Raw genomic sequence first — 27,529 nt, 5'->3', positions numbered from 1 at the left:
CTCTTTTGCCGGGGGTCCTGCCAATCCCATGTGCTGTCCCGTTGGGGGTCCCGCCGACTGCCCTCCTGCCGGGGGTCCTGCCAACCCTATGTCCTGTCCCGTTGGAGGTCCAGCCGACTGCGCTCCTGCCGGGGGTCCTGCCAATCCTGTGTCCTGTCCCGTTGGGGGTCCCGCCGACTGCCCTCGTGCCGAGGGTCCTGCCAACTCCTGGTCCTCTTCCGTGGGGAATCTTGCCGACACCTGTCCCACCGGCTCCGGATCCTGTCCGGTCGACACCGGCTCCTGCCCGGCCTCCGGAGCTGTCCGGTCTTCGCCGTCGAGCCCGGCCCCCCTGAGAGCCCGGCCCCCTGAGAGCCCGGCCCCCTGAGAGCCACGGTCTTCTTCCTCGAGCCCGGCCCCCTGAGAGCCGCAGTCTTCGCCCTCGAGCCCGGCCCCCTGAGAGCCACGGTCTTCACCCTCAAGCCCGGCCCCCTGAGAGCCGCGGTCTTCACCCTCGAGCTTGGCCCCCCTGAGAGCCGCGGTCTTCGCCCTCGAGCCCGGCCCCCTGAGTGCCGCGGTCCTCGCCCTCGGGCCCGGTCCCCTGACTCTTCCTGCCTTCGCCCTCGGGCCCGGCCCCCTGACTCTTCCTGCCGCTGCCTTCGCCCCTCCATGGTCCCCACCTTGGACTCTGTCTTGCCCCCGGGCCGTCCGCCCGAGTCCCCCTTTTTGGACTCTGCCTTGCCCCCGGGCCGTCCGCCCGAGACCCCTTCATGGTCCTCTGCCTTGCCCCCGGGCCGTCCGCCCGAGACCCCTTCCTGGTCCTCTGCCGTGCCCCTGGGCGGTCAGTTCAGTCCTGACCCCCTCCACCCACCCTGGTGGCTTAGTGATGCGTCCCTCCTCCGGACCCCCTCCATCCACCCTGCTTGAGGTTTTTGATTTTTTTTTGTTTTGTACTTGAGGGGGGGCTACTGTTAGGATCTGTCTGTGTTGTTGTTTTGTCTTGTCTTTTTCTATCTTTGGTTTCCTGTGTTATTTTGTAAAGTGTTCACCCCCGTTTCCTGCCTGTTGCTTTTTTGTCTGTTTCCCTCCCTGATTACCCAATGTGTTCACCTGGTGCCTCTGTGTTTTCTCCTCCCTCCTCACCTGTCTCGTGTTTGTTTGATTAGTCCTGGGTGTATTTAAGTTCTGGGTTTTCTGTCTCTCTTTGTCGGGTTGTCTTGTGTAATGACCAGTTCATCGGTGAGTGTTCCGGTCTGTCTCTGTTTATTGTATATTTGTAGCCTTGAAATAAAGGAGTTATTTTCGTTATATCTGCATTTGGGTCCTGATTCCTGCACACCGTAACACTAACAAATCTAAGTCGATAAGAAAACATTTCATTAACTTATATGCATAACAAACTTGAATATACCCTTCCTATTTCCTCTTATTATAAGCAATCTGACACTTCTGTTGTAAGGAATGAGCTACCAACAAAATAATTGAAACCCTAAGGAGAGCTGTGATGTACGCTGATTAAGCATAATTTACTTACATTTTATTGATTTTGCCGACTTATAACTTAACTTATGAGGCAATATACATCACCTCTAGTGAGGGGACCTGCCCTTCGTATATTTTTTTGGATGTGGCCCTCGTGAAAAACGTTTGGACACCCCTGATATATACACTTCCAATCTGTAATGAGTGGCTCTCATGTTACAGGTTGGTTCCAGTGTGTTTATCTTCGGATCAGAGCAGCACTGGTTCAATCCCCATTGCAGTCAGCATGTCGTTGGGTCTTTGGGCAAGACACTTCAGCCCAGATTGCTCCTGTGGGGATTGGATAAAAGTGTCTAACACGCCTCATGTAATGTAACATTTACTACCAGGATGCAAGGAAAACAAACAAATAAAAACTAAATATTAATTGTAGCAAGTGTGAAGCCATGGTTCTCAGCAGGAAACTGATGGACTGTCCACTCCAAGTAGGGAATGAGTCCTTACCCCAAGTGAAGGAGTTCAAGTATCTCGGGGTCTTGTTCTCGAGTGAGGGAACAATGGAGCGTGAGATGGGCCGGAGAATCGGAGCAGCGGGAGCGGTACTGCAGTCGCTTTACCGCACCGTTGTGACGAAAAGGGAGCTGAGCCAGAAGGCAAAGCTCTCTGTCTACCGGGCCATTTTCGTTCCTACCCTCACCTATGGTCATGAAGGATGGGTCATGAACGAGATCACGGATACAAGCGGCCGAGATGGGTTTTCTCCGCAGGGTGGCTGGCGTCTCCCTTAGGGATAAGGTGAGAAGTTCAGTCATCCGGGAGGGACTCGGAGTTGAACCGCTCCTCCTTCGCGTCGAAAGGAGCCAGTTGAGGTGGTTCGGGCACCTAGTTAGGATGCCACCTGGGCGCCTCCCTAGGGAGGTGTTCCAGGCACGTCCAGCTGGGAAGAAACCAAGGGGTAGACCTAGGACCAGGTGGAGGGATTATATCTCTTCGCTGGCCTGGGAGCGCCTTGGGATCCCCCAGTCAGAGCTGGTTGATGTGGCCAGGGAAAATAAAGTTTTGGGCGCGGGGCTAGCTAGCGGGGCTAGCAGTTCCAGCAGAGAGCTGGAACTGCTAGCCCCGCGACCCGACCACGGATAAGCGGGAGAAGATGGATGGATGGGTGGATAAACCTGCGAAACACACCCAAAACAGGGAAAACGACCAGCAAAAGCACAGAAAAGGTTCGGAAATCATGACGGCTGATAGGCCGCGTGAGCCCAGTCACGTGGGCGGACTCGCATAATTGATATCGTTACGATCAATTTAGTCGCTCGCGCAGCGATCGATAACCATGCAAAACCCACAAAAAACAGGGAAAACGAAGGGCAAAAGCCCATTAAAAGTGGGCGTGGGCGTACTTTTGACCCCCGCAACATATGTGAAAACTCACCAAATGTTGCACGCTCGTCAGAAGTGGTGAAAATGTCAATGTTTAATTGGTTCCGGAACTTTGCGTCAAAAATTGCGTAGGCTACGCCCACTTCCGTTTTTAACGTTAACTCCCCCTACTTTAACTTTCACGTAAACGAACGAAACTCGCTACGCATATCTAGGGTGCGGAGACAAACCAAAAAGCCTCTTGGAGGGGTATAAAATAACGTACAGGAAGTCGGACATTTTCAATTTTGTGTCGGAAAAACGTGATTTATCGCGTTTTTCGTCCTCCGTACGAAATCTATCTTCTCCTAGGGACTTTATCCGTACGACTCGAAATTCGTCGGGTAGCTTCTCGAGACATGGGCAATTCAAAGTTATCACAGAAGTGTTTTTCTTTCGCACGGCGTAGCCGTTATTTTGCGCCAAAGTTTGCGTTCGCTCGATGCTAGGCCATCCCTCGCCATGGAACACGATGATGTCATAACTCAAACTGACATACTCAGAACGCCACCAAACTTCACATGATGGTTAACACTACGGCCCTGAACAGCTCTAGGTCAAATCTGATGTTACTTAATGTGACGTTACCATGGCAACGGATCCTTCGCCATAAAACACGGTGTGGCAGTAACTCCAATGGAAACGGTCCCATCTTCCCCCAATCTTCACTTTTATATCACCGGTCCATGCCTCAACAGCTCTACGTGAAATCTGAGATCTCACCACATGCCGTTTCCATGACAACGCATCCTTCGCCAAAAAATACGATGTTGTAATTCAATGGAAAATGGTCCAAACAGCACCAGACTTCGGACTATCATTAATGGTCCGGCCCTCAACAGCTCTATGTCAATTAGGGGATGTCATCATATGCCGTTGCCATGGCAACAGATCCCTCTTCATGAAACATGGTGTTGTCATAATTCAATGGAAAATCGTCCAAACGGCACCACACTTCATATGATGGCTAATGGTCCGGCCCTCAACAGCTCTACGCCAATCATGGGATGTCATCATATGCCGTTTCCATGGCAACGCGTCCCTCGCCAATAAACCTGGTGTTGTCGTAATTCAATGGGAAATCGTCCAAACGCCACCAGACTTCAGATGATGGCTAATGGTCCGGCCCTCAACACCTCAATATGACAATAGTGAGTTTTCCCCAAAAGCTGTTGCCATGGCAACACACCCCTCGCCGTTAAGCACGATATTGCTATAAGTCCTGTGTAAATGGTCAAAAACTGTTCAAACTGTACATGTGTGCTAACCGTCAAGCCCTCAACACATATATGTGTCCATTTTAAGATTTCTTCAAATGCTGTTGCTATGGTAACAAAATGGTCGCCATGAAATACGGTTTTCTCATAACTCCAGTTAACATGCTCCAAACGGCACAGAACTTCACAGGTTTCATAACGATGCAGCCCTCAAAACATCTAGGCGTATTATGGGGTGTCATCCAATTCCGTTGCCATGTCGACAGATCACTCGCCATCAAACACAATGTTTATGATACTGCTGTAACTCCTAAATATATCGGCCTGAAACTTCCCACGTTTGCCAACGGCCGAGTCCTCGAGACACCTAGACACACACGTCGACGTGCGGACAACAGCCTGCGGAGCGTCGAAGACCCGCTCAACGCTGCTTGCAGCTTTAATTCTCTTTGCTTTTAATGCCTGTTTTTAAATGCCATTTTAATGTGTTTCCACTGCACTATTTCTAAATGCTCTTAATGTTTTTCCTTTGTGTAAAGCACTTTGAATGCCTTGTGTTGAAAGGTGCTGTATAAATAAAATGGCCTTGCCCTTCTACACTTACTTGTTTGGTTGTATTCATCCTGTGTTCCGTTACAGTGAGGTAGTGACGGTTCTTACTGATGTCCAGTCTCCAGTCAGTGCAACACATGTAGCTGTTGCAGAATTATTTGCTCTCTTTACCTTTTCATTGCCACGCAATTCATGGTAAACATCCACGCTGGAACTACGGGAGGAGGTTAGGGTCAAACTTGGTCATGTGATTAGTTTGCGGTAACGACGCAAGCCCTATCTGAAAGTGTTGGTATCACACCTGCGGGGGGATCCCTCTACGTCCTCGATGGTGTCGGGCAGGGGCTTATTGGCCGTCTCCGGGAGCAGCAGGGTGAGGGCGGAGCCCAGCAGAGGGCAGAGGCCGCACAGCACCATGGGAGCATGAGGATTGAGTCTCCTAAGCAGGTACATCATGGGAGCCAGGACTCCTCCGGTCCGAGCACACATGGAGCCGATGCCAATCCCATTCTGTCTGTGAGGGACACACATAGTGACAACCACGATACTGATTCTGATGAGTCACTTCTACTGCTGCAGATACATCTTTATATGTGGATCAGCAACAGCAAGAAAATGTATCCTGCCCCCTGAAACATTTCTTATATTCATGATCACTACAAAACATAAATAAACCTAAACATGTGGCCCTAAGAGAAATTCCATGTATGGGGTCAGGTTTGTAATAACTCACCTGATAACAGTGGGGAACACCTCCGCTGAGTACACGTAAATAATAGACAGAGAGGCTGTTATCCCAAACTTCCCGATCATGGCCAGCACGGTCTTAATGACAGACAGGTCTAGAGGAGAGGACACAGAAGAGTGTTACAGACACAGACTGGAGACATGGGAGATACATGGGTGCTTTTTCACAGAATAATAAGCATTTTCCCACCTGCCAAACTTATTTTTTTATTATAGCACACCAAAGTGTATGTTGATAAAAATGAGCAAATCACCAGCCACGAGATGGACAAGAGGAAACTCTGAGGAGGCGTGCAGGAATAAAGTATGGACATGAGTGTGTGTGTGTGTGTGTGTGTGTGTGTGTGTGTGTGTGTGTGTGTGTGTGTGTGTGTGTGTGTGTGTGTGTGTGTGTGTGTGTGTGTGTGTGTGTGTGTGTGTGTGTGTGTGTGTGTGTGTGTGTGTGTGTGTGTGTGTGTGTGTGTGTACCACTGGGGACGAAGATGGTGAGCAGGCAGGCGGTGCCCCCCCACAGCCAGGAAAGCCAGCTGGGAGAACTTGCGTGAGCGGTTGAGGGTGAACAGGGTGATGGTGCGTGCAGGCATCTCCACCAGGCCGAAGATCAGCTGAGTCAGATAGATGTTCATTCCAAAGTCAGAAATGTTCAGAGACAGGCCGTAGTACACCAGTACGTTGGTAAACCTGAGAAACGAGGGAGGACGAAATATAGAAGTCTTTCGGGGGGACAATGTGTCTCCAGCACATCCCAAAGAGGCACTACACTCCTGTATAACAACACATTGTCCCAGGAAACGACATCTTAATCTTAATTCTACAATTAACCCACGCTATCTGCACTTTCTTTGTTGTTCGGAGTTTGAATCTTTATGTTTTTTGCACTTATTTTAAGTCGTTTTGGACAGAGCATCAGCCAAATGAAATGTAATATAATGTACTGTGTGGTAATGACAACATTCAATTCAGTTTGAACAAAAATGAAAGAATCATTCATGGAAAGTAAGAAATATATAAGAACACAACAATTCCACAGTGCAATTTATTTTGTCAATATCCAAATAATGAATCACTATTCATAATTATCCAAATAATTATCAATTATTTGATAGCCATTCCACTGATCATAAATGATTATTATTGATAACCAGACTAGCTCACACAGAGAACCCCAGCAATTTAAAACATGAGATTATTTGGCGCAGTAATTAGGTGGATAATGTGCATAATGATTCATCTGTGGGGGACAGTGATCTAAAAACATAGGTCTTGGTTCTCTACTTTTTTCCATACTTCTCACCACAGAACACCGAAGGGTTTTACACCTTTGACAGAAATCCTATCACGGTGTGAAGAGCCGCCACCAAGCCTTGACTGAATGTGGACGGTCATGCAGGTACAGTTGTTATTGACAGTTCTGTTACACTCTTACACTGAAACGTTGACTTTAATTAAATGTATTATGTCAACAGATTTCACATAACTGTATTAGGTTAGTTGAAAGCAATAATATTAAGATTAATAAGGTTCAACTCAATATTATTGCTTTTAACCTGTCTCAGGCTCGAAAATGACATTTCCAGAACAAATGACCATATCTTCCCTTCTAAAAGGGGAAAATTAATAACCTTTTTTTCAAAGTAATGATAAACCTGTGAGTTGGATGTAGAAAAGTCAGAATCAATATAGATGTTTTCTATTTTAAAGAAAATTCAGATTGAACATGTAAAAAATGTAAATTATAGTGTCTGTCCAAAAATTATTTTTTACTTATAGTGAAAACTACCCTTGGATGATGGTAAGGTAGACTAAACGCTTTAGGAATCCAAAGTACAACATATAATAAGTACCCTGTATCAAGATTGATGCAAAACAAGTGCCATTTGACCTTTTTAGAGAGGTTTAGAAAAAAAACTCCACCTCTGGGTTCATTTGGGTGGAAATTGGCGTTTTTGCCGTTTCTCTGGAACCCATTGGTCGATTTTGATAATTGACCTCTTTTTTGAACCGTTAGAGCCAATATAATAGAAGGGGAATTTCCACATACACACCAACGTTACCATTGAGAAGTGGGGGCTATGCGCACGCAGTTTGCCCAAAGCGAAACCTATCTTACGCTCTGAAATCTGAAAACTAGGTTTATTGCTCATGGATTATCAGTAATCATTTCAAAGGGACACAGACACATTGGATTAACCTATGGATTTACTTCAGCAGCGTTTTTATCGTTTTAATGCCATTGAAGACAACATTTGATCAGACAACAACAAAGGTAAGACATATTGCCGAGTTTGCTACCTAATGCCACGTGTTGTGATGTCTGTTTTTGTTTCTCATGTCGCAAGTTATGATCATGTAGTGATGATACAGATACCTATCGAATCTGTGTAATCTCACGATGCTAATCGATGGGTTGGATTTGCATTTACGATAAGTAATAAGGGTTTTATACCGTGAGTGCTGTGCTAACGGCGTTAGCATTTTTTTGGTCAGGGCTAATTCAGAGGCTCAGCGTTAGTCTTGTGTTTTTTTCTGCTAAAAATGGTTCATATCATCAGTTAGCTGAGTTTCTTCCCGTTACATGGATATGAAACATTCATAGTTTATTAAATATTAAGAAGCCCTCAGACGCTGTTTCCTGCAGATGATGCGTTTTCCCCCCCGCCGGCGGGGGGGATGGGGTTTAACAGGTAGGTTTAACAAACCTAATACAGTTATGCGAAATTGTTGACAATTAAAGTTATTGTTTCAGTTTTTTCAGTGTACAGTCCTGTTCTTACAATCCATTCATGAACATTATATACTGATGGACAGAACTGTGTTCATGACCACTTATATATTTACTTTTAATTCATTCACAGTGCGGTATAATGAGACAATAACAGGCTACAGATGCGGACATATACACACACATATATTTACAGTTGCAAGAAAAAGTATGTGAACCCTTTGGATTCTCCACACATAGCGTTGTGTGTTCCTTCCAAACAACTCAACTTTGGTTTCATCTGTCCACAGAATATGTTGCCAGTAGTGCTGTGGAACATCCAGGTGCTCTTTTGCAAACTTCAAACGTGCAGCAATGTTGTTTCTGGACAGCAGTGGCTTCTTCCGTGGTGTCCTCCCATGAACTCCATTCTTGTTCAGTGTTTTACGTATCGTAGATTCGTCAACAGAGATGTTAGCATGTGCCAGAGATTTCTTTAAGTCTCTAGCTGACACTCTAGGATTCTTCTTCACCTCATTGAGCACTCTGCGCTGTGCTCTTGCAGTCATCTTTACAGGACGGCCACTCCTAGGGAGAGTAGCAACAGTGCTGAACTTTCTCCATTTATAGACAATTTGTCTTACCGTGGACTGATGAACATCAAGGCTTTCAGAGATACTTTTGTAACCCTTTCCAGCTTTATGCAAGTCAACTATTCTTAATCGTAGGTCTTCTGAGAGCTCTTTTGTGCGAGGCATGGTTCACATCTGGCAATGCTTCTTAAGAATAGCAAATTCAAAACTGGTGTGTATTTTTTATAGGGCAGGGCAGCTTTAACCAACACCTCCAATCTCGTCTCATTGATTGGACTCCAGGTTGGCTGACTCCTGAGTCCAATTAGCTCTTGAAGAAGTCTTTAGCCTAGGGGTTCATATACTTTTTCCACCCTGCACTGTGAATGTTTACATGGTGTGTTCAATAAAAACATATAATTGTTTGTGTGGTATTAGTTTAAGCAGACTGTGTTTGTCTATTGTTGTGACTTAGATGAAGATCAGAACACATTTTATGACCAACTTATGCAGAAATCCAGGTCATTCCAAAGGGTTCACATACTTTTTCTTGCAACTGTATATAGGCTATATATTTATATAAATATATATACAATTTCAGAATCAAACAAGTATGAGAGCACTCTCATAATAACGTAACACTATCAGAGACTGGATATATCCCCCCCCCTCTCTCTGGACGCTACAATGGGGAAATGAAATTACGGGCCAAAAGTTTTATTTACAAGTATTAAAAGTAAGCATAGGACACCAAACCAACTGAGACCTGTCTGTCCGCCACATCTACGCACACACACACACACACACACACACACACACACACACACACACACACACACACACACACACACACACACACACACACACACACACACACACACACACACACACACACACACACACACACACACACACACACACAACACACACACACACACACACACACACAGCTCCTAAAGCATAATCAGGCTACAGTCGTTGTGTATTTTATTATGTGAAGCACTAAATGGTTTTAGAAACATATCGACTCTTTGTTTGTAGATATCTACTAAACTGAAGCAAATACATACAGAGAGTAATGTAGGCCTGTTATACTGAGTGATATATATTATAGATGAGAGTAACACCTACGTCACTTCTGGACGAAAATTACGGCCCGCCCACTTTTGGGGGAAAACAACGCTGTCATTTGAATAGGCGGTCAATACAAATTCTGAAGTGTTTGCCAATCCGATCAGACATTTTTGAAAACTGTGGTTTTTTTTTGGATATTCAAAGAACCCGATTACGATGACCAGTCAGGCAAACAATTACATTAAATCATTTGAAATCGACAATCGGGCTCGATATACAAAGTCTATAAGAAAAAAGCCCAATATCTTAGATACATAACAAACTTGAATATACCCTTCCTATTTCCTCTTATGATAATCAATCTGGGGCTCCTGTTGTAAAGGATGAGCTGCTAACAAATTAAAGGAAACTCTGTTTATTTTTCTTATTGACCTACTTTTGATTGATTTAGCTAACTTATAACTTAACTTATGAGGCAGTATAACCACCTAGTGAGCGGCCCGGCCCTTCGAATATATTAAGTAATCCTTATTATACATTCAGTTGACTGATACAAGTCAGTAAAGATAATAGGATTGAGTGGAGCTTTGACAGGAGATGGAAGAGGAGTGTGTTGGAGAAGCAAAGTTCCAGACTGTTAGGAATGTGGGAGGAACCCAAACACTGTTTTGCTCTGGGGCTAAGACCCTCTGCTGTTTGTGTCATTGAAAAACCATAAACAAATAAAAAGCCTTGCTGCAGCAAGTCAGTGCAACAATGGCTGTTATGTTTTGAAGTGATCAGAGCATGATGTGAATCATTGGCTTCACATGGACAAGGATACATTTTCCTATTCAGAAAAATGCACTGAAGCACTGAAAAATCTGAAACGATGAATTTAAATAAATGTAATATGTCAACAGAATGCACATAACTGTATTAGGTTAGTTGAAAGCAATAATATTAAGATTAAATTAGGGCTGTCAGTCGATTAAAATATTTAATCGCGATTAATCGCATGATTGTCCATAGTTAATCGCGATTAATCGCAAATTAATCGCACATTTTTGATCTGTTCTAAATGTCCCTTAGAGGGATATTTTTCAAGTTTGTAATACTCTTATCAACATATGAGTGGACAAATATGCTTTATGCTAATGTTTATTATCATTTGAACAATGACAAATATTCCTCAGCCTCTGAACATTCGCCTCAATTCAACCTGGAACCTCTCTCATACAATACAATAATACAATACAAAGTGTGTGTGTGTGTGTGTGTGTGTGTGTGTGTGTGTGTGTGTGTGTGTGTGTGTGTGTGTGTGTGTGTGTGTGTGTGTGTGTGTGTGTGTGTGTGTGTGTGTGTGTGTGTGTGTGGATCATTGGAGCTATGTGCAACTCAAGCCATAGGACTTTTCGTGCAATGTCCCACTGTCTGGCTGCCTGCATAAAGTCAAGTGCTCGGCGCAGTTGTCGGCGAAATGTCGCTCCTCTGTTTTCTTTGAAACAGCTCCTTATATCCGTTAGCGCAGCTAGCTAGCACCAGATGCTAACAACAACAATACACGTAAGGTGTGCGCTTTCTCTCTCTCTCGCTCGCGCCACACATAAGCCGCTTTCACACCAAATACTTTGCCGTACTTAGTGCCGGCACTTAGTGCTCCGGCACTTAGTGCTCCGGCACTTAGTGCTCCGGCACTTATAACCCCAGGACACAAAGTACCAATCGCGTTCACACCTGAATAAGTCCCTGAGGGAAGATTACGCAAATGAGCCGCTGACGTCACTGTGTCTTCTTCTGCTTTGGGTTTACTGGCAGGCCGCAAACAACTTCACGCCGTATACTGCCACCCGAAGTCCCCGGCCGGAAGTCCCCGGAGTTGGGAACTGGGGACTTCCGAGTAAATCACCAGAACGCCGACACCTCCTCATCACTCCACCGCTCCCATGTTTTTTTGTGTTGCCATAAGTTATTCTCTCTCCGTTGGTGCGCGGGGCTAATGCTAATAATGCTAATGCCAGCAAATACAATGGCGGCTTCAAAACATTTTCTGAGTTAGCAGGCACTAAAAATGGGGGTAAAAGTTCCCGGCACTAAGTACTCTTTTTGGTGTGAACGCGACATAAGGAGTACTAAACGGGAAAAGTACGGGGGAAAAGTACGGGGGAAAAGTACTCCGGTGTGAACGTGCCTATACACACACCCTCCCGGTCCTCCCGATGGCCAGTCCTGCCGGTGAGCATGGAAGTATGGTCTGCCGCAAGCTGGTGGAAGGAGCGGGGCTGTCAGCATCAGCTTGTAGATGGTATTTTAAACTAGATGCACTCTGAAACTACGTGGCGGCCCAGGACAAAAAATACACATGCGTTAATCGCGTTAAAATAATTAGTGGCGTTAATTTGTTTTGTTATTAACGCGTTAACTTGACAGCCCTAGATTAAATATGTTAAACCTAATATTATAGCTTACAATGAACCTAATACACTTATGTGAAACATGTTGATATAGTACATTTGATTAAAGTCAACGTTTTAGATTGTTCAGTGTAGAAAGACAAAGGCAATGCTCTGCTCATCCTTACCAGAGATAAAACACGATCAAAGAGTGCTTCCTCATTTTCGGGGTTCTAACCAGGTCAATTAATGAGTGTTTTTTCTTCACCTCATTTTTCTTTTCAACTCTATAGACCTGGTGAGACACAGAGGAAGACAGTTAGAGACTTTGGAGTTGGGTATATAAAATAATAGAACACAGTACTGATGGGGAAGTTTGCATTTTTAAATGATAATGAGTGATGGAACATTTATGCAAAGTAATAATGGTTGCTTCAGAGTGATACTGAAGTACCTGTTATACAGCTAGAACATTCTCCCTGCTACTAAAGCAAGAGGAGCTACAGTATATTCACTGAGGATCCTTTTCTTCTGTGAATGGTATTATTATTATTTTTGAAGAATTCAAAAGATTTGATATTTGATTTATAAATTAAATCTATCCATTGACTTTTACAATGTTACAATTTAAATGTTGCATTTCTACCTGACACATCTCCAGATCTTTGGTGAGGGGCTTCCCATTGATCTGCGCTGCTTTCCGGATCAGTTCCCATGCTTCCTCCTTTCTGTCATTGGCCATTAACCAGCGAGCTGACTTCGGCAACACCCTGAAAAAGTAAAGAAAATGCTAAGCCTTCATATTAACATAGACACCGAGGTGGCTGTGGCTCAGTGGAATAGTGCGCTGATCTTCAGGGCAGACACTTCACCCCAGATTGTTCCAGACTGTGGGCAATCCTAGAGTCTGAATGTATGTAAGTCGCTTTGGATAAAAGCGTCTAACACAGGCATGGGCAAACTAAGGCGGGCCATATACGGCCCGTTGGGCTTTTTAATCCGGCCTGCCGAATATTGGTACAAAATTGTCCAAATTATAGTAAAGACCACATTCATTTAGCCTTTTTCCTGCAATACCCAGCATTTCAGTTGATCCCACTAGATGGCGCACTCTAGACACAATTGACCTTTGCTGGAGTCGGCAACCCGGCAAGATCTAAGAACCAAATACGTCACGCTTACATTGGAGGGGGTCGAGATTAATCTGAGCAATAACAGTTCATGCCGAGTACAGCGAATACTACAAGTTGTACCAATCAGTAGCGCTGAGCAAAGTGACCAGAACGCGACCACACACTTATTAAAAACACTTATATAAAGTCAGGCAACACTAACCAGCTTAGTGCGGTTCTGTTTATTGTGTGTAGAAACCGGTTTATGCCACAAAATGATATGAGATAGTCTGATTAGCTTCGGTTTGCTATGCTAACATCACCTGTTGAATGCCAGAGAAACTTTCATAACAGCGTTGTGATGCCAAACAGCGTCAATTCAGACTAAAACACATTCACTGATGGGGATGGGGGATATTTATCAGCTGCTTGTGTGACAGTCAGACAGTGAATACTTTACAGCGGTAATGCCGCTGAACCACATTAATAAACAATGCACCATGGCACTCTGGAGAAAGGTACAAGGTTGGAGAAGTAGTTATTTAATTTAATCTGGCTTCGTATGATTAAAAACTACCCGACGCAGTCCTCTATTGATGTTGTTGTGAGCGGTGTTGCAGAGAAAATCAGCGACGTAAAACGCTGTGTGGGTCATAAGAAGGCACGTAACGGTTACTTCATGACGCAAACGATGACGCAATGACGCAATAATTCACCTAATTCAACCTAATTCACCTTTGAACCTGCATCTGTAACAATGAGTGGACCAAAGAAAAGAAAAGTCGACAATGAGTGCCGAGTGTATAATGAGGAGTGGACAGTTAAATATTTTTTCACCGATCTGCTACTGGCCCGGCCCGTCTGTTACATTTTAAAACTCATGGTGGCCCCCGAGCCAAAAAGTTTGACCACCCCTGGTCTAACAAGTAATGTAATGTGATGTTTCCGTCCTCTTGTTCAGTGGTTCCCAACCCGGGGTACGGGGACCCCTAGGGATACGTGAGGGGATTGCAGTGGCTAGGCGGGAGCCTGGTCGGCCGCAGGGTTCGTTCTAAAGATAGTGCGAGTCATCGCTAATTAAATAAATCACTTTTGTCTTATATGAATACAGTTCAATGTTTGTATTCGAATATGAAGGACAAAAGTGACTGTGGACAGTCATTCAGAGGGGAGGGGTCTCCTCTCCTCTGTGTGAAGAGCTACTTCAGGGGACAGCATGCTGCAGGTTCCCGCCTAGAGTAGCGAGGGTTTTCAGGATTCAAACAATCAGAGTACATGTTCATGTTCAAGTCTGCACGCCACACGTCTGTAGGCTGACTGTGAACCCTGTGTCTACAGGTGTTGCTGTAGATAAGGACACTAGTGTGTACAAAAAAGGTGGGGTTCCAAACTGTTTTATTTGTATCTGAAAAAAGCGTCCCCATTGAAAACAGTAATAGGTAAAAAATAATTGTATTACATGTAGCTTATTAAATGCACAATATTCATTATTTAAAGGAAAATTGCAAATGTATATTCTTCAGAAAGATGATATCAAAGAAAAAGCCCTCCATATTCCCTGTTATCCTTCAGGTAGCTCTCAGTGTCAGCAAGGTTGGGGACCCCTGCTGCTTAACTACAGATGTTGAAACTGCTACAAGTGAGTCTTAATATAATTATTTTCACTGACAATTAGTGTAATATCAAGTTTAAATGCATTTTTATTTAGGGTGAGAGTTAAACAAGGGATTTTCATTTAGGAGCACAAGAAACATGTAAGCCAGTCATCACAGATGAGTGACCAGCTCAAGGGGTCCATGAGACAAAAAAGGTTGGAAACCACTGCTGTAGTTGGTAAAACTAGCTGGCAACATTTCCAGGCAGAACTCTCTGGATTCTCCTGATTGTGGATGGTTGATTGCATTTCACATCACAGCTTAACTTTTAATACTGTTTTATGATTTCATTAGTTAAAACGTTAACCTATTTTAGCTAGTTTTACCGGCGGCATAGGATTTGGAGCCCACAATATACTAGCATGATAGCATGGTGGCTGATTTCCACATCAGAGATGACCCCATTGAACAGGAAACATTCTGAATAGCTTGGCGTGCGTACCACTCATCACCTGCAAGACCAAAGGGCTGGAGATAAAAACTGTCTGCACTCTCCATCTCTCTCTCTGTTAGCGCTCCGAGCGCTTTAGTCTGCTCTCTACAGGTCACATAAAAACTTAAAAATTATTTCTGGCATTTTCTGGAGTCTTCACTCTAAATTCATATTTAACCATAATAGTGATGATCAAAACACATCCATTGTATGGCTTTTTCCATCTGGCAATGATCTGCTACAGTAAGCCACCCTGTGTGTGTTCGGCTCTCCCTAAAAATCCTTTGTTCCTATCCGTGTTATAATTAACACCAGTCCACCAAATCAAGTTAAACAGGGTCCGTCTGCTCTTAATGAAAACAATAACTTTGATCTCTATCAAACGTTCACAATCAGCCAATCCTTTATTCAAGCAGTGTGTGTGTTGTGCAACACAAAGTCTCTGTTGGTCGCAGTGGGTTCAACTTTCTTACAGAAGAATGCATCATATCATATAAACACAACACATATATAAAACTCCACGTTAATTGGGCATATGTCTAGCATATTCATTTTCCACAATAAATACTTTGAATGAGTCGGTACTTGTTGAGATCAATGTGATCTCCAGCACATCAGGAGACCACTATGATCTCTATTCTGATTTGACAACGTGTGTATGGATTTGTATGATGACACCTGATACCCAGTATCTATAATAAAAAAGGTAAAGCAGGAGTGCTATACAGGTGTTTCCAGTGGTGTAGTGGGGATTTTTTTACTGGGGGGACGCTATTTTAATTAGGTCATCCCAAACAATGCCACACAAGTGCGCATGCGCGCAGTGCACTCACAAAACGGGCAGACAGGTCCACAGAAACTACCGGTATGCTTAGTCCTACTTTAGTTACTGTACTTCAAAAAGCAGACGGCGCTGCGCTCAACACACACAGACTCAAAACCATGGACACACTGGCACATAAGTTACATAACAACCCTGTCTCCTAAAAATTACGTTCCCACAGAACTAAACTGCATTCTGAATTACGTTTAGCTTGAAACGTATTTACTCCCACGTTACGTTCGTTATGATTGTATCTAAAATACGTTTATTTTCTACATATCTTCTAGAAACATATTTTCTCCCACGTTACATTCCTTATGAACGTATCTTAAATACGTTTATTTTATACATATCTTTGCCATTTATTGTCTTGCTTATAATAATGATAATAGTCATTTATAAATATCATTTTAGAGCACACCTTTGAAATCGAGAATCAGGCTCGATATATGGTTAAATTAAAATCAGCAGGCGAGGCTGTAATTTCGCCAGCTGTTACTCTCATGAGCGAGGCAGAACATAATAGTTTTAACATGACAAAAAGCTGCTGTGTCGTTTACCTCAAACATTAAAACAAATCCAGAGTTACGTGTTTCTGTACTTCCTCTAGGAAGAAAGGACAGTAAAAGAAGAGCTCTATGGCTTCAGGCTTGATCGCCGTTCAAATGACAGCGTTGGTTTCCCCAAAAGTGGGCGGGGCTGTAAAGTGACGTAGATTTTACTATCATCTATTATTCAAAACCATTCTATTTATTCTAACGTAAATTACATGCCAGTGTTTTATCTTTTTATTTATTTGTTTTTATTTTAAATCGTATAAACGTCTGTGAGGAAAATAAATGGGGTTTAGAGCCTCAAAATACTGAAATCTGTATTTTTTAAAATCTTTTCCTTCTAATTTGTTATTCTTTTCTAAATAACACACTGTTATTTACTCAACAATAACACACAATTATCCTTGTTTTTATGTATTTGTTTAATTCTATAATCTTGGGCTTTTTAGCCGTAAATAAAGTCACCAGAAACAGACGGGACATTTCGAGATTTAGGATGGCCGAAGACACTACACAGGGTTTCCCACACATAGACTATACTTGGGCGGGCCGCCCAGGTATATTAACGGCCGCCCAAGTATATTTCGCGACCCATTTAGTTTTGTTTTTTTATAAAAAAATGTTTTAATATATTTTTTTTGTATTCGTCCGTGACCACGACGCCATCTGCGATCGATTAACTTGTAGACAATGATCCCTCGCTCCCTTGCTCTGATCTCGCCTCCTTCTGGCCTGTTAAGTGGCCTGCCTCACACAGGGTGACTGGCTGTCCACATGATGTGGCCTGCCGACATGGCCACTGTCATACAGATCATAAATCAAAACATAAAGTTAACTAGGTGAAAAAAGGTAAGATACACTTTTAAAACTTGTTGAGAGAAAACTAGTCTTTGCTGCTGCCTCAAAGAGGAGAGGGGGGAGAGGAGGGAGACAGGAGAGGCTGATTCAGGAGCACAGACACACTCACAACTATAAATGAACCAAAACTAAATTAATAAACAAGTTTCAGTGTTTTTTTCATATTGGAAATGGTATGTTATTGGTTATGGCCTTGATTTTATGATTATTGAAATGTATACAGTTCTGTTAAATATAGGTGTTTCCATAGATCTAGTCTCTTTATTTTCCCCTCAAAATGCACCAGATTGATGCATTTAACTCCAAAATAAAAAATAAAATCTTACCGGGGGGGCATGCCCCTGGACCCCCCTAGAGGATTTGAGGTCGACCCCCACTAAAAATCACATGGATAGGTTCCTAAATACATTAATAAATACATTTATTTTTTTAAATAGTAACCCATTTCCATATGTTCATGTGTGGGTAGTAGATTTAAACTATAGGGCTATCATTATGGACCCTGCCTGTACCTGTTCGCTCTGCCATCGCGTGAAGGGTCTGCTAACAAGCGACCAACAGAAAGGTTAATGTTGTTGCACGTCACCTCAACCCCCCCCGCTACCACCACCCCCCAAAGTATATTTAAGATCTGTGGGAAACACTGGCAGTTAATGGACCAGCACCAGAGGCATTCCCATACACACAGGCGTTGGAGCTGTTCTTCATGAAATCCCAGAAGGATGAAGTGCTCTGACAAACAGTGCCATCTTTGCGCAAAATGATTATACCGGAATGAAAAGTCAATAAATAATGTTGTTAAAACTTTTTTTTTTTTTTTGCGCACCCCCCCGGTCTGCAGATCTCTATAAAGTATATTCATTACTCGTTATTCTCTACTAATAGTTAATTAAAAACTGTATAATGGCTATTTTGCACATCCCTTTCAAGATTTCAAGATTTTCTAAGGTTTATTGATCATATACACAACTTGGGTCTCAGGTTCCTCAACAGCGCATTACAAGACATCTATCAATATGTGTGTACCTCCACCATTAAACTGTCATATTCTGCACATTTATTATTCTATCTACATACATAAGAGTATAATTAATGTGTATAATATCAGTTAAAAGAAGTGCTTCAACATAGTTAACATTGCAGGAAAGCAATATATTAGACGTTAAGTACTTTGTCAGGCTTAATATTCATCGGTAGATAGATACCCCCAAAGCTTTTTTCTTGTTTAAAATAAGACCTTAACCTAAAGTATTCTTTAATGTGTTAATAAAGGTTAATTCGTTTTTCTGTTTTGCACATCCTCATATTAATATCTTTGTACATCCGGCACTAAACTGTTTTATTGTAGAGATCACTTATAGTATCTTCTTGACTTTTTATATTCTATATTTCTATCATTGACCTTCTACTTTCCCCCTATGAAAGTATGTACTCTTAATATTGTTTTCATCAAATAACATTATTCAACAAAAATAATTCAATAACGTGCTTTAACCACTAGGCGGTGCACACAAGGTACACACAGCATACTAATAATAACTTTGTATTATTAGTGTAGAACACTTATGTATGTATAACATCTGAAGATGTGTAGTTTTATTCATGTTTTTACATAATTTTACAGGATATTGCTATATTATTTCACATGTTTTACTTCTACACATTAATATCTGATTTGTAAAACATCACAGACAGAAAGGTATATCCGTCATTTAATGGTACGCTATTGAAATTCTGAATCCATAGGTGTATCTCCCATCACCCAAATCCCCTGACTATTCTCTCAACTCAGTATTTACATTCTTATATTCAAAGAAAATCAGTAATATCTTTAAAAACTACAAGTCCTTTTCTATCAGCTGTGCACCGTTATGGTGTAAATATAACCTATTATCTACCAATTGGATCAAATATAAAAGTCAGCCGAATTACTATTGATACTGCAAGGAGACGTATTTTGTGAAAAGAAATTGAAGATGTTGTTTAATTGTTGATATATTTATGATCCACATCAAGTATTCAGTTTTGGCGGCAGTTCCTCATGTTTGTCTAGAAGTCTTCTCATCAGGGCTCTATAAATAAAGAACTACGGCAGATGTATAATATTTAATGCAGCCGAACCGTGTATTACAATGCCGTTATGTGATGACTTCCAAAGAGAAAAGCAAGAACACTCTGAATTAGGTATTATTTTATTTTTCGTTTTCGGATATCACAACTTATTAACACCATATCCCAGCGTTTATTGCGGCTAAAACATCCAATCAACGAGCTTCAAGCTGAGGATCTTGGGTAATCAGTTCGGTGGGTTTGTGGTGTGTATCGCTCGAAATGTCCCGTCTGTTTCCGGTGACTTTATTTACGGCTAAAAAGCCCAAGATTATAGAATTAAACGAATAAATAAAAACAAGGATAATTGTGTGTTATGGTTGAGTAAATCACAGTGTGTTATTTAGAAAAGAATAACAAATTAGAAGGAAAAGATTTTTAAAAAATACAGATTTCAGTATTTTGAGGCTCTAAACCCCATTTATTTTCCTCACAGACGGGAAAAAAGTCCGACATTATACGATTTAAAATAAAACAAATAAATAAAAAGATAAAACACTGGCATGTAATTTACGTTAGAATAAATAGAATGGTTTTGAATAATAGATGATAGTAAAACGTCACTTTACAGCCCCGCCCACTTTTGGGGGAAACCAACGCTGTCATTTGAACGGCGATCAAGCCTGAAGCCACAGAGCTCTTCTTTTACTGTCTTTTCTTCTTAGAGGAAGTACAGAAACAAGTAACTCTGGATTTGTTTTAATGTTTGAGGTAAACGACACAGCAGCTTTTTGTCATGTTAAAACTATTATTTTCTGCCTCGCTCATGAGAGTAACAGCTGCCGAAATTACAGCCTCGCCTACTGATTTTAATTTAACCATATATCGAGCCCGATTCTCGATTTCAAAGGTGTGCTCTAAAATGATATTTATAAATGACTATTATCATTATTATAAGCAAGGCAATAAATGGCAAAGATATGTAGAAAATAAACGTATTTAAGATACGTTCATAACGAACGTAACGTGGGAGAAGATATGTTTCTAGAAGATATGTAGAAAATACACGTATTTAAGATACGTTCATAACGAACGTAACGTGGGAGAAAATACGTTTCTAGAAGATATGTAGAAAATAAACGTATTTAAGATACGTTCATAACAAACGTAACGTGGGAGAAAATACGTTTCTAGCTAAACGTAATTGAGAATGCAGTTTAGTTCTGTGGGAACGTAATTTTTAGGAGACAGGGTTGTACATAAACAATGTATAGGCCTAAATTGCATAAACTACAGTATTGCAACTAAGCAGACAGTGCTGCTTCTCTCTCTCTCTCTCTCTCTCTCTCTCTCTCTCTCTCTCTCTCTAAAACTCATAACAAACAAACAAACAAAATATCCAAAGTTGTCCTGAAAACTAACTTATTAAATAACAAAACGAAAAATATAGCCATACTTATGCAAACAACATTGAATCTGGACTTGACATTATTCTGATTAGGCCTAGCCGACATTGCAAATAAGCAGACAGCGCTGCTTTTCACACACACACACACACCTTGGGTTTTGAAGACTGATAAATCCGTAATGGATGAACACACTTTGCAGCCCAGTTTCCCAGCTTTGCAGTCTATCCACGGGTAGCCTCTTGTTTCCTCCGCCACATCTCTCCATCCATACCTCTGGGAAAGGTGAGCTTGAGCTAGCCAGGGGAACGTTGCTAGCGCAGCTAACGTGCACGTTAGCTAGCATTATCCACGTCTTTAGGCGGCTCTTCTGATGATGTATTACTAGCAGCTTCACTTGTAGCTTTGGTGCTGCTAGCCTCTTTCTTCTTGTGAATTATATTCTTTTTAGAAAATAAGTCAAGTAAAACATGTTAGCCTGCCATTATAGAGCTTTTTCGTTAGCATTCTTGAGGGAAAGAGCTGCCGCAAAATCGGCGGGGTCAGTATGAATCATACTTTTTGAAGGAAATCGTTTTTATTTGTTATTTTAATTACTGTGAAATGTATTATGTTTTTGTCATTATTACAACAAATACACACTTGCAACTGATAACACTGGCAATGATTTTATATTTATTAGACTTAAAAAAAAGATCATGCTCCAAATAAGTGGGGGGTACGGCGTACCCCCGCGTCCAACGCCCACTACACCACTGGGTGTTTCAAAATGGCTTATGCCACAATGACAAACTGGTTGTCATTCAAAGTATATTGAATAATGATATTATGTCTGATGTGGTGGAGGCCTATTTTTAATCTCTGTGCTACAGCGCTGCAAGGACTTTGCTCTATTTGCCATTCTCCCCATGAATTATTGTTGCTCTCTTAAACCCAACCCCACCCCTCTGTATGTAGCCTTCCCTCAATGCATTCATATTGAGTTTACTGCCCACATTTATCAACTGAGGTAATACTGCAGAGTGGGGGGTAGGGCTGAGCGATTCATCCATTTTAAAATCGAAATCGCGATTTGAAATGATGAAATATCAAATCACAAAGCCTGCGATTTTTTTTATTTAAAAAAGAAAAGGGTTCTAGATGGTTTGGTGAAACAAACCATCTGAGTCAGGTTAGTAATGCTCCATCACATGTTTCTATTACAGGGTGAATCTTAAACTGAAGCTTGACTTTAAAGCAACCCAACGGAAGTTTCATGTAAGTTTAGTTCTTCACTCGTAGCTCGGGCTGCGGGGGTGCTAGAGACGGGAGCACGTTGATGCGACCTTCCTAGCTGGAGATATGGCCGCATTTTACAATAAACTTCCGTTGGGTCGCTTAAAAACAAATATCACAAATCGAATCGCTGTCAGAAAAAATCGCAATTATTTCCCCCAAATCGTGCAGCCCTAGTGGAGGGTAGATGGATTATATCCAGCCTCAGGCCCAATTCCAAACCACACCCTACCCACTCCGTGTCGGAGCTTTGGGACGGCCTCCCCTCTCTCCGGCAGCAGAAACCGGAAATGCCGTAACTATAGGTAACAACGGTTTCAAATCAGCATCTCTTGGACAACAAATTAAAATGTATAACTAATATAAAACTCCAAACATCTTTAATGGTGTTACTCTTTTGTAAAGCTCTTTTAATTTTAAACCTGATGTTTATAAGCTTCTTAGTTTTTGCAACGGTCCTGTACATATACACAACTTTATAATAAAAATGCACACAGTTACCTTTTCTAGACTAAACACAGGTACGATCCTAAGTTAAAAACATATGAGGTTATCATGAGGTGTTAGCATTGCAGTTTATCAGCGGATTGTTTGCTGGAACTACTTGTTAACAGCGTGTTTCCTGACGGACACACACAGCGTTGAGACCGGTTATGTGCAGCAGGTGAAGTCAGCACCGATGCAGACTTGCTGCTTGATAACCCACTCCCCTCCACACTCGTTGGTTTGGAACAGCACTTAATGTGGCGGACCCTCCGCGCAAACGGAGGGGTAGGGTGTAGAGTAGGGGCGGTTTGGAATTGGGGCTATGTGTCCTTCTCATCTGTCTGCAAGAACTGCTGTGGCATAATCAACCAAAACATGTGAGAGCTGCCTTCTCTGCAGGCCTCGTCGTGACAACACACACAATGCTATGTTCCTGTTCAGTGGCCGGCCTGTGAACCCTGCCTCCTCCAGTAGATTGTGAAAACCCTTTGTCTTCCTTTCTCGAAAAAATCAATACAATCAATCTAATTTTAAACAATGATACTGTACTTTCAGGCTTATTAGAAATCTCTCTGCACAATCACATTGTTTCCTATATGTGCGTGTCTTTCAGCCCCAAGTCCTTCTCTCACCTCTCGCTGTGATTCTGATGGATGATTTGTGCGACACCTTCAAGCTTTTTAACATCCTGTTGAAGCTTCTTTTTTTTGTCCATATTCTAATGCACGTCGGTCCTATCATCGGAGAGGGATCCCCCTCTGGTGCTCTCTATGAGGTTTCTTCGATTTTTTCCCAGTAATTTCTGAAAAAACTGCAGAGCTCTAAGGACAGAGGGCTCTAAAAACAAATGTGTACTTTGTGATATTGGGCTATAAGAATATAATCTGAATGATTGATTTGAGATGCTGTTTGTTCAACCTATTTTTAAAAAGAAGCCTCCTTGATGCAACCTAATAGAATAAGTACACACCTAAACAGAAACTAACATTCATCTACAACATTTGAAATGTTTTACTTCAAAGCTCCTTGAGGTCATTGAAGGACAAATGTAATAGCAAAATGATTGAATTAAAATATGAGTTCAGCAGCCAACAGAACACAGAAACAGCATGCCTAAGAGTGAAATGGCATCCTCAAGTGGGTTGACAAAGGCAAACAGTCTGTCCTGCCTGACCTGACTGATATCAATCCTGGTTAGCAGCTCAATTACTGGGATGGGATCTCAGATCTGCTCTCAATCGGCTCTCCCACGGGTTCTATCTCTGGTCCCATACTTGTTGTATTACTCCACATGCTTCCTCTTGGTTAGCCGGTTAGCCACTGAATTCCTCACCACTGCTTGGCTGATAACACATAGATAGTTGTATTTTTTAGTTAAGCCTAACAACATGACCGGGCTGCTATTATGAAACAGATGTCACATCATTTGGGATGGCTAAATTCAGACAAAACCTAGGTGCTTTTTATTGTTCTTTGTATGTTTGTCTTTTAAGTCTCAAGAAAACCTGGGTGTAATCTTTGACTAGAATCTGCACCTTGAGCAACAATTAAATAGGCTTGTGCAACACGTTTTCTCACTAGGACCATGCTCTTTTACTCCTCACTCAGCCTGCAGCCAGGCTGCTAACTGAAACCACCTGTAGATCCCACAACACATTCCTCCATAGGAACTATTTCCTAGAGGGGAGATTTCAAGAAACTGTTTATTTTTTTCCTAGCCAGGAAAATTGTATGTTGCTGTTCGGATGAATTTTCATTGTCTTAAAAGTGATAGACGAGTTATTCTGAAAGATGTGTTGAAGCAGAGTGATTCTTGATAGCAGAACGTCAAGGTCGTGCCATATTGGTGTTCATGTACATGGTGTCATAATTAATGTATTATGTTAATGTTGTTGCTAAAACATTCTGACGGTTTATTTCTCTGTCTGGGTCAATGCGGAGCTCCAAGTCCTGCTAGAGGTTTTATTTCTTTTTGTATTCTTTTTTTTTTATTAAGTAGGGCCTACAGGCCAGAGACACAAACAAGATTTGGGTTTTATTACTTAAGTTAGATCTCTAGCAAGAGGCAGAGGTAGGTCTTTGCATTTTTCCTGCTACTGTATGCTAAATAGATGAGAGGAATTTGTCACTAATCATGCATCTCATTGAGCATTCCCTACACAATCCATTTTAATCTTAGGGGTTGAAAAGGGATAATAGACTTTCAAAAATCAGAACTCAGGGGTTTAAAAAACAGTACGTCCTCCAATTTTATAATGCTGCCCACTCACCAGATGTAAAAGATGAAGAGGAACCCGGTGCTGAGATAGCCAACTGCAGTTTACGCCAGTCTCTTATAAGGTACGCCACTCCTGCCAGCAGAATGTAGCCCACACCGAAGAAGTAGTCTGTGATGATTCCAGCCAACATCCGCTGCTTGGACCCCGTCCACTCCGTGCCTGCATGAGCCACAAACAGGACAGGGACACATACATGACACTGTGTACAACAATAAAGAAACTACATGTAAAAGTAAGAGCATCAGCCCGGACCATTCGCCTACCCATCATCAGGTTTTCTTTCTCAGACTTTGTAAAGCTTGTCCAGTTCCCAACACTCACTGTTATTTACTGTTCCGAAGGATTGTAGGACTTCTCATTACTAACCGGGCCTTTTGAGAAGGAAGGTTTTTTTGTTTTGGTCAAGCTAAACCACTCCTCTTCAGACCGACCCAACTATCCATTCACCACCACCAGTGTCTAAACCCTAGGGGGGTTTCATCGGATCGGTTCTACCCTTCCGAATGATACTCCTGCACAACGGGGCCTAATCGCCAAAATCACCATTACATTCATTTGTCAATCAATCAATGTTTATTTATATATTTGTGTATCTCTGCAATAAATATGTATTCTTACATCAAAACCGTCTCTCCTCATTGAACTGTATTAGGTTAGTTGAAAGCAATAATATTAAGTTGAATCTATTTTATCTTGATATTATTGCTTTCAACTAACCTAATACATTTATGTGAAATCTGTTGACATAATACATTTGATTAAAGTCAATGTTTCAGTTTCTTCAGTGTATAATGAAAGCTTGAAAAGGACCTAGATTACGATAACATAGTTACATAATTGTATTCTATCTGTATTGTTTTATATAAATAATATATACATATTAGGGATCGACCAATATGGCTTTTTCAAGGCTGATACCAATACCGATTATTAGTAATCAAGGAGACCGATAACCGATATTTGGAACCGATATACATTTGCAGTAAAATCAGAAAATCTTGGTGTCAAAATGTAGAACAACACAAACTCCAACACAACTTCTTTGAAATGCATTTAAGCATATATTATGTTTAATTAACTTTTAAACATCTTACAACTGGTTTCCTCTCTGTGCCCTTTTCTTTAGTGCAGTCCTCTGCGATGAGTTAGAGAGACGAGAAGTGGGGCTGCAGGCTGACATGCTTAACTAACAATAATGCTTAATTTATTATATCTGTCTATCTAGCATAAAATCCCAATAAGCTGCTAGCAACTGTAAAACACTAGTGCTAGCTAATGTTTTGCAAACTATTAAAAGTGAGGCTATTACAGTAGACCTAACGTTAGTCTAGTAGCCTCACTTCTAATATTTTGCTAAACATTTGCTAGATACATGTTGGCTAGCAAATGAGCTTCACATATCAACCTGAAAAACTGCGAGCCTTTAAGGCCCCTACACACGGCGGCGTGCGTTGACTCTTCAACGCTTCTGTCCATTCACTTTGAATGGGGTGACGTCACGATTCGCCGAACTGCATTGTGGGAGCAAAGCATAGCTTTTCTCGCGGTGCTCGCGGCAAAAGTAGAGCAATGTTCTACTTGTGAAGCTTCGACGGAGGGCGTCAGCCAATCAAATCCCGTTTTATGCAAATCTGCCAGTACAAGCGCTAGCCAATCAAACCGCGTGTATGCTGCGAGAGCCAGACCGCAGTTCATTTCATTTGTGGGACGGGTGGCGCAGTGGTCTGTGCATCTGATCATCAGATCAAGGGGGGTGCTGGGGAACTCCAGTTCGAAACCCGCTCCTGCCGCCACTGCGTCAGGCCGTTATGTCCTTGGGCAAGACACTTCATCGGATTTGCTCCTGTGGGTAATGTCCACAGTACATGTATGATACTAATGTGTACTTGTAAAGCGCCTTGATGACTTTGAGGCGTGAAGATGGACGGTGTGGCGCAGTGCGCTGTGCAATGATCATCAGATCAAGGGATGAAACCTGCCTCTGCAGCGTCTGTAAAGTTGTGTCCTTGGGCAAGACACTTCACCTGAACTTGCTCCTGTGGGTATTGTCCACAGTGGTGACCATGTATGATATGTGTAATGTGTATTTGTAAAGCGCTTTGAGCATCTGGAAAAGCGCTATAATAAATGTAAGGAATTATTATTATTATTATTTCCTCATATGCCAAAAAAATGGAGGAGAAAATAATCGTAGCGGTAGGGAATCACCCGGTGCTTTATGATCAGGGGAGGAGGAGCCAGGCATGGTGGCAGAGACAGTGGGTGCAACTGGTAGGTTTTCGCCTGTTTGGGGAGTTTATATCCAGTGTACTTCGTTTGAATGGAGAGCTAGCAGGCATAGACAGTATTTAGCCAGCATGGAATGTTGCGTAAATAGCACCATAGACATTAATGTCATAAATGTTCCTCATATAAAGTGTGACATGTAAAACCTTTTATGCAAATTAACAGGAGAGATTCATGTGATTGGTTGTTGGTCGCGTT

The 27,529-nt window shown here is 42.0% G+C and overlaps 1 protein-coding gene across 1 annotated transcript in view; it reads right to left on the bottom strand.

The window, feature by feature from the left end:
* Positions 1-27,529, bottom strand: part of LOC117557155 (solute carrier family 22 member 6-like) — a 41,242-nt gene that overhangs the window by 7,808 nt on the left and 5,905 nt on the right. Inside the window, 8 exon segments of the mRNA XM_034232848.1 lie at positions 4,951-5,163; positions 5,383-5,491; positions 5,865-5,904; positions 5,906-6,077; positions 12,304-12,410; positions 12,762-12,885; positions 25,037-25,061; positions 25,064-25,204. Coding sequence (XP_034088739.1) covers positions 4,951-5,163; positions 5,383-5,491; positions 5,865-5,904; positions 5,906-6,077; positions 12,304-12,410; positions 12,762-12,885; positions 25,037-25,061; positions 25,064-25,204 — 931 coding nt within the window.

This window comes from Gymnodraco acuticeps, unplaced genomic scaffold (assembly GCF_902827175.1).
Source record: "Gymnodraco acuticeps unplaced genomic scaffold, fGymAcu1.1, whole genome shotgun sequence".
NCBI lineage: Eukaryota > Metazoa > Chordata > Actinopteri > Perciformes > Bathydraconidae > Gymnodraco > Gymnodraco acuticeps.
Note: the sequence above shows the minus strand (reverse complement) of the source record. Positions and strands in the feature narration are given on the sequence as shown.